General features: G+C 34.4%; 1 protein-coding gene across 4 annotated transcripts in view; it reads right to left on the bottom strand.

Annotated features, from left to right (window-relative positions):
• Positions 1-798: 798 nt before the first annotated feature.
• The window catches only part of QKI (QKI, KH domain containing RNA binding), a 147331-nt gene continuing 139164 nt past the window's right edge, over positions 799-8965 (bottom strand). For 2 of the 4 annotated variants that reach the window (XM_054397988.1, XM_054397970.1), the window contains exons 7-8: positions 6509-6583; positions 799-1864 (exon numbers count right to left, since the gene is read on the bottom strand). In XM_054397988.1, coding sequence (XP_054253963.1) covers positions 1848-1864; positions 6509-6583 — 92 coding nt within the window. In that variant the 3' untranslated portion in view covers positions 799-1847. Of the gene's footprint in view, positions 1865-6508; positions 7349-8965 lie in introns of those variants that run through there. The other 2 variants (XM_054397979.1, XM_054397996.1) reach the window with 2 other exon arrangements.

The raw sequence follows: 8965 nt of genomic DNA, 5'->3' as shown, positions 1-8965 counted from the left end.
TGGACATCAATCTATCAGCTGATGATCCTCTCCTGCTTATCTTACAAAGAAAAGCCAGCAGACAGTTCTAGTAGTCAAAGAAGAGCTGAAAAAGAAGTAATTTGCATGCTGTTTGCCACTGCAGGAGCTGCTTGTGAAAACTGGAGACACACTCAGACTCTAACTGAAAACTAGCTAAACACTTTCAATTTCGTTATCCACAGAACATCAGTTTTCTGAGTGATGCCAAAGCCTACAATATTTGATGTTTATTTATTCCAACCAAAATCAAGAAAACTCCTCTCCCTCCCTGAAAAAACCCTACGTACTCCCAGCTCTACAAACATTGTCTCATGCTGAAAGAGACTATTAAGCTGACAATCTGTATCACGGAACCCTTTGGTTTACATTGCACAAGTACAGCAGTTGCTATGATTTACAAAGTAGAGTGGCTGAAATAATGATGGGCTGGTTTGACAAGAACTTAGCAAGTATTTTTCCATAGTGAGATTTTGGCAAAGTTTTATCACTCTAGTATGGCAAAAATCAGGTAATTAATATGGTCAACTCATCATTAGTCTTTCCTCACAGCTTCTTTCACATACTGGGCGACTGAGTGGCATGCAGTAACTTGTCTGAGGGAGAAGCTGATTATACAAGACATTTGACTAAATGACCATGAAGAAAATAAGGCACTTCCTTTTCTTTAGACTTATTCCAATACTTAAAAAATAAAAAAGAAAGACTAAAAGGCTCTTTTGGTCTTTTGTTTCTTGACAACCACCAGAAAAAATCATTTAATGAAATAAAGGGTTTCTTTGTTCTTTTTTTCTTTTTTTTTTATAACACTTGAAAGTATAAAATGCTACATTTCCAAAAATATATTTTTTCTGCACCAGCACCCTTGTATAGTAAAAGTATCTACTTTTTTGTTCATTTTGTTTCAATGCACTACACTTTATCTACAATTTCATTACATGTATACAGCAAATAGGCAAGCATGGCTTTTACATCCTTAATGAAATTTTTTCTATACAGGGAGGTTTAAAAAAAATATTTGAACAGTTTGCCCAGTAATGTGACACATAATGCATGTACCTTGTTCTCACGTAATTTTCTGAGGAGATTAAAGTATGGTTAAAATAATTTAAATTCAGATTTTGCTTTAATAGTGTTGCTGTTTTGTTCTCTGCATTAACGTAGTTCTGAAAAGTCATCATAATCTGCATTTCATGGCACTCTTTCTTTTAAAATGTCCGATTTGGCAGGCAATAGTTAAAAGGCTGCAACTCCTGCCCTTTGAGGGCATGGGTAGTGATTAAACAGCATATCAAATTTTGAATACTTTTTTGGAATCCCTTCCCCAATGACATCCCTGACCAAAGGTTCATGCATGATGCATCATCACACAGTACATTCAGAGAGAGCTTTGACTTTTTTTTTTTCCTTTTTTTATTTTTTTGTTTGAGAAGAAAAATATTCCTAGAAGTCTCTCACAGTAACTGCCTCTGTCATCGGGTAGTTAAGGGACATCTGTCTCCATCTCGTGCGAGGCCTCCTTACCGTTCGCTTGGGGCGGGACACTAGAGGATGATCAGTGCGGAGGGATGAGTTGGACCTTATTGCTTTACTACTATTCAGTGCAGGTTCTAGAACCACTTTCACCCAAACAGGAGAACAACAAAAAGCGGAGTTGGAGGACAACAATTTCTTTGTCTGTTTTGTTAGATGGTAAGACGAACGGACAAGTGCCCCAGCTCGCTGCACTGAAGACAGGCAAGCAAAGGCGTTTACCAGTTAACTGATCAGCAGGCAGGCATGGTCAGGTCATCATTGGGTGAAGAGTTCAGAGGTCAGAAGGTCATAGGTTAGTTGCCGGTGGCGGCTGGGTGGTTAGAAACAACAAAAAAAAAAAAAACCAAAACAACAAAAAAAGAAAACAAAAAAAAAAAGAAAGAAAAGATAGAGAAGAGATTAGTTCCAGCTAGTGACGGCTTAATGACAACATGAAAACTAATCACAACTAATAAAAAAACCAAGCATGTTTAATTCTGACATACTGATCGACACCATCTACAGATTGCAATAAAATCATGACAGCCCTCCATCATGATTTGGACACGTGAAGGAGAAGCCCGCTCCCACAAAACCGGTTAACAGGAGAAATAGAGATAAAATACAACTAATGACTAATGGTTAGTAGCAGTCGATGAAGGAAATTGGAAAACAAAAAACAACAAACAGTTTTGTAACTAGGTAGAAGATTTCTGGAACAACAGTCAGTGCACAGCATCAGTATCTGACTGCTATTAAGCATTAGTATTTCCCCAGGTGCAAGCATTAAAGCAACTATTAATGATGGATGTGATTATTAATAACTGGTTGTTAAAAGAATGGAGTAATCATCTAAGAAATCCTGGATTTAGAGAAAAAATTTGGTTCAACAAACTATGGGCCAAACAAAGGTGTTTTTGTTCAATAAATTTTTTATTGCCTTTCATTTATTCTATTTACAAACGACATGGAATTTCTTGGCCTCATGATACAAAGCAATACTAAACTGTAGTCTAGCAACGTAGGCATCATCATGGGAACCAGGAAAATGCTCAGCCTGCTACTTTAGCCAGCACTTTCCCGTTCAAAATACTATTTTACACATATAGGACACTTAAAAAATGCACTTGCATGTAAACACTGTAAAAGTCCTGCCATTTTAAAGTCTATACTTAAAAAGCTCTACGTACATCAAAAAATAGAGAAAATATCTAACTGATACTAATAAGGCATTTTAAAACTACAAACAGCTCTCTTTATTCATTTTCAAGGCTAATACTCTGCAAATACAATAAAATCTGACATTTCATATACATTCCTGCTTTATATTTTATATTTTAAAAGAAGCCACCTGTAAATACTATTTTCTTTTGAAAAAAAAACAAAAACAAAAAAAACAAAAAATACCCCCACAAAAAAAAAAAACAACAACAACCCCAAACAAACCAAAACCCAAAACCACAAACAAATTACAGTAAAAAAGTTCTCAAGTGGAAAGTTATCATTCCCAATGTTCTTGAGCTGCTCCTTCTTTAATCATTCTCTTACATTCTCCTTCACCAAACTTGGTCCACTTAACAGTAGTATGATTTTTATTTTAAATATTTTAAGACTTATTCAACAGCTTAATTATAGCTCATAAATTCTGAGGTTGATAGAAGTTTTTGTACTGTTGCCATTTTGACTAAGGCAGAGGAGATGAAAGTGAGAAGGGTTTCAGTGCAAAGTCAGATTTGTGCCATTATACAAAAAGAAGTCCAGTAGGTGTAAAATTCACAGATAGCATTGGTTTAGCAATCTTTCTTGTGGGTTGTTTTACTTTCACAGAATAAAAATGGCCTATCATTTAGGATACAGTTTATAAAACTACAAAAAAATTATTACTGCAATATAAATGATACCATATACTCCCTGATTTTTTTCAGATTCATGCTAAGTGGGATTTATTTAAACTGAAACAGCTTTTTCAAAAATAAGCAAAAATAAATATTTTATGTGGCACAATCTCACCACTTTACAGGTATACTAGAAACAGACTCTTAAAGCATTTTGGTACTGATTAAAAGGTATTAAAATTTATATATAAATTATGTGACTGTTGTTTTGGATAAAACATTCAAAAAAATTCTCAGCATTAATATTTCTTGTGGTGTTTATAATCACAGTAAGCTACCTCTTAAAAATACTAGTACACCTGTGATACATCCTCTGCCAAGTCTCTGGCCTTCTACAGTACACACAGGTTTGTCAACTGTGCAACACCATTACAGTTTATTACAATTAAATCAGTCAGTCTCTCTGTTACATGCATCAAATTCAATTTTGTATTACTTATAAACTGGGGTTTTATTCTGAGTTAAAATTAGCTATATTTTTCAACCCCTCACCAATTCTAAATGCTTAGTTGTAAGAATAAAACACTTAAACATTTGGGGATTTTTACTTCAAATGCAGTGCTTATCTGTAAAAAAAAAAAATTCAACCATACCTATGCAAAGAATAAAACCTACTTAAAAAGTGAATGCAGCAGTACTACAAGGTCATCTGAAAGTCAATTTAGAATTAAAAAAACAACCAAAGAAAAGAAAACAACCCCCCCCCCCCAAAAAAACTTTAGACCCAATGAATGCAGATACAGATTTAGTGACATTTCATGATTGAAAAAGAGTTTCTGCACTGAAAAAAAAGTATTTCGGTTTGCTGACATTGTTTTTCGTGGCTAAACCTGCAGAATTATATTGGTGACAGAATAACTAAATAGGTGAATAAAGTAAATACTGATAATATTTTAATTCTACAACATAGTACTAGCACATTAAAGGAAACAGAACAGTAAGCTGTGAACTGAACATTGCTGAACAAAGTTGTCTTCCAAACCTTTTGTGAAACTGTTAAACCTGTGCAGCAATAATCTATAATTACAGTTTCAAAACACAAGAAAATACAGTTGAAAATTGACTTTAAATTTCTTAATAGACACTGGGATTGTTTATATAAGACTAAAATAACATTCTCCTGAAACATGAGCATGGTTTTTGTGCTAAAAGCAAGAAACATGACTTCTTCCACAGAACATAAGCCATGTGCATTTTTCTACTTAAGGCTTCCACTACTGGCTGTATTTTAAAAGGTGAAATGACACCAATAATTAATTTCAATTACATAACTGACCCAGATGAAAGATCTAGGTGCTTTGCATAGTATTTAAGCTCTCTTTGTTGGGAAAACACTACAATGATGAACTCGAACTACGAATTGGTATTTCCCCTCTCCATGCTTTATCACTGTATTTACTTCTTGTCTCAAGCAAATACCTAATTAAACAAAAAGGTAGTCTTGCTTGTCACCTGAAACTACCAGTCCAGATCATGAAAGACCAGTAGCAAAAACTGAATTTTGCAACATTAGGTTGTACTACTTTCAAAGACAACCAAATCCTTACCACCAATTACTCTTGACAGACATAGGTTTTTGGTAAATATGGGCTGTGACTTTATTCTGATTATACCCTTCTGTCAACCGAAGAGCTCTCAAGAAATAAGAACAAGCCTATGGGCTGCAAATAATATGCAGTAATATAAAAGAACAAGCAATCCTCTAGAAAACTTTAGTGTCATACTAGCTTTATGCTTTCTGTAAAGCATAAGAACATATGAAAAAGTGTTATGTAAATATAGCAAATATCCAGGAAAGCCCTTTTTATTCTACTGACTGAAACCTGCATTGTTTTCTGAAGTTAATTTATGGAAGGTTGTGAGAAGTGAAGTGTACTCGATGTTAGGAGATGTCAGATCTGTCACCTGAATTTGGTTTTTGAATATTACAATATCATGGAAACCTGCACATCAGTGACTGATGTGAGCAGAATAATAATACTTGGCTCATAATGCTTTGCATCCTCAAAGCCCTGTACGAAACAAGAACCCCCACAACACCCCTGTGAGGTAGGGAAGTATTATTATTCTTATTTTACATATGGGAAAACATACATAGAGAGATTAAATGACTTGCCAAAACCCACAGTGAATCAGCAACAGAGATGGGATAAGAATTCATCCCAAACATTGCTTCCTAGCCAATGTCAATAAACCGAAAATAACACTTTTCTCAATAATTTTAAGTACTTCATTCAGGGGTCCAAAGGCATTACACTTGAGGAAAAGGAGAAAAATGAAGATTTACTTTCCATTCAAGGGTTAAAGAGAGATGCCCAAATATTGGATGTCATCTCACCAACAGGACTTCAAAAGTTGCTTCTCCTTCAGGTTACACATTTTAGCAGCAAAAGGCAAATATCAAGAAACAGATTTTGGCAAAAAAACCAAAACACACTCCCTACCCTTAGTAATTCAAACTCAAACAACTTTTGAATTATCTTCACAGCCCTTACCTTTCTGAATTCAGACAGGTATCTGAGAACATGCATCCTCCTCATAATATACAGTACAGTGGCTCAAAAGCGTATCGGAAAAAAAGGAACCTAAATCTTCAGATTTCTCCAGACACAGACAGGAGGCATTAATTCCTTTACGTCTTTCTCATAAAGCAATCACCCATTCATTTTATTTTGCAACACCAATCTGGTATTTCCACACCAATTAAAAGAACAAATTACAGGAAGAGGGGGGAGAGGGGAGAGAATATGACCAAATTAATTATTGTAGCACTGAATTAATAGTGTTTCGTGATGCAGATGGTTCTTGAAATAGTTCTTAAAAGGGAATCAGTTATAGCCTTTATACTAAATATATCACAAAGTTTATATATTTAATTGAGCTGGGAAAGCCAAGATTTATGAAATGTTTTTAAAACCACAAACATTCCCAAAGCTCTAAAATATTAACTATTCAGATTTGGGGGGGAAAAAATAACAAATAGGTCAAAATAGTGTATTTGGTTAACCAGCTGTGGTGTTGCAAATCTCATGTACACTCAAAGCACTTCTTACAAACAAGAACTGCAGAACTAAACTAACCTCGGTCTGCGGTCACAATCCTTTGGTAAGGATGGACACGCATATCGTGCCTTCGAACTTTAGTAGCCACCGCACCTAGTTAAATTGCAATTACCAAGACAAAGTTAGAACACATTCAAATAAAACATTAACAGCAGGTTTATCAAAATGGATTTAAATGACCATTAACTACAAAGTTCATTTTAAGAAAAGCAACAAGTTAAGGCACAGCAGTTTCAAATCTTAATCTCAAAAAGAAGTTTATCTGTGCAGATTAATATTGCATTTATTTTAAACATCCTGGCCTTAACGTGTTTAATCCATTCATTTACAATCCCAAAAATTACAGTATTTCATGAAATCTATTAGACCCAAGGACATAAGCTTTACTAGTCACATATTCACTGAAGTGCCTTTCTGCAGCAGGACTATTTTAAATAATGCCATCTTTTAATACTGACAATTATTTGCTAACCTTAAGATCACTTCCAGTTCTACCACAAAAAAAATAGTTTTAAAGCAATTCTTCAAGCCTACAGATTGTGATTTTAAACTTTAAGTCAATAAGTATGAACTGCAATGAATTAGGTGATTAGTAAAGCAAACACTATATAGAACACTTAGCAGTCAGTATACTACTATACACTCATAAATTACAGCTACTCTGTAATAGGAGCTAATCCAAATTAATAGCACTATTTTATTTAAAATCTATGTGCAAAAAAGTGCAAGTAAGTCACTGACTGCTAGGCCAAGCTTTTTCAAGGCTGCTGAAACTAAGCATTTGTTAAAATTCAGATCTGATGAAGGATCAGTTAAGACCGTTCTTGAATTCTTAGCCTTTCGTTGGGAAAGCCATACCTGAAGATAAAAGGAAGGGAATTAAAAGTTAGTCACCAACTAAAATTTGATTCCAATACCAATATCCCCCAAAATACTAAAAGGGATACATTCCTCTGTCATTTTAAAAGGAATTATTTCAAAACATCTTAAAGGTCCACTACTGAAATGGACAAAATAAAGCCTACCATTGACTGCAACTATGAAATAAAACTCAAGAAAAAATTAATTTAAATCAATTAACGCTACACAATTGCTCAAATAACAGAGCAGAAGTATTAAGAACTATTGATTCTATGCTACTTGAGTGTGTTCTTTGCCCCCTGCCCACTTTTATTTTTTTCAGTATGATCTGGCAGTGCTGGGTTAATTGTTGGGCTCATTCTTAAGGTTTTTTTCCAGCCTAAAGAATTCTATGATTATTTGAGATCTGTTTTGGGCAACACACCTGTGCTCTCACAGCTAAGCCTGGAAGTATGCAATGATTTCAGATGCCATTTTAGGAGTAATTTTCCCACCCTCTCTCCCTATAGAAAATTTTGCAAGAAATCAAAATTCCCTAAATCATATTAAATTATTACTATAAAACGATCTATTTTTTCCTTGCTATTAACAGTATTCAGAGAGTGTTTTGCCACTAGCCAGCGACTGATATCTACCGTGATGGTGCCTGTAACTGTGACTTCATCATAACACATAATGCAAGTGGACTCACAGATTGGGGGTGGAGGAACTGGGGAATATATTTACATGTTTGTGAAAAATTAGTAAATGATGGCATTATCATATGCTTACTGAATTTTGGTTATAGGGTATTGGACAACCACCATAATCAGCTCAAAAACAAACCTACTGAATACTTGTGCCCTACTAAATTTTTATTATTGATTTACTAACCCTGAAAAAAACAGAAATCTGAGGTATGTTTTCTTTTTTCCTCATTTATAAAACATAACAAGGAAACGTGTATGCACACATACAGATAGCAAGTATTTGTCATGTAAGTGAAAGACTGATTTTGTTTTTGCAATACTGTCAACAAAATACTGACTTTGAACCTTATTGTCCAATGTCCATTAAAGATGTTCAGAATTTGGGTAAATCAATAACTGCCACTGAACAAACTAAGATCAAAGTCCTCAAAAACCAACATTATGAAGCACCAAGGTCATATGCAATTCAGAACAAACTGAAGAGAAAATATTTAGATTCTGTGGATGGTAGTAAAGGAAGAAACTATTGTAACTGCTTGTTCCGTATTGGCCCAGTTAACTGAATTGTTGCAGCTGCTTTATCATTCTCACTTTTACACAGCTAGTCAGTGGTCTGAAATATGAGGAATGATGGACGTTTCAATGCAATGCATACAAAAGAAGTGATCGGTAAAGTGACTGATTGTTATCATCCTTTGATTAGAACTTAGTTTGCTTTACTGAATGCACTGAAATTTTTCTCAGCTTACAGAATGATTTACAGCTTTCCGATACTGAGGAGAGATTTATCAGTTGTATACTAAATAAAGAAGTAAAAAAAAAAAAACAAAATGGAAAAAGACCTCTACATTCTCTTCAGTTTTGATACAAAAAAGGTATAGCAAAATAGGAAGTTTTCTCTTTGAAAAATTACTGGAAATTAATT

This window comes from Indicator indicator, chromosome 2 (assembly GCF_027791375.1).
Source record: "Indicator indicator isolate 239-I01 chromosome 2, UM_Iind_1.1, whole genome shotgun sequence".
Taxonomy (NCBI): domain Eukaryota; kingdom Metazoa; phylum Chordata; class Aves; order Piciformes; family Indicatoridae; genus Indicator; species Indicator indicator.
This window is presented reverse-complemented; position numbering and strand designations above follow the sequence as displayed.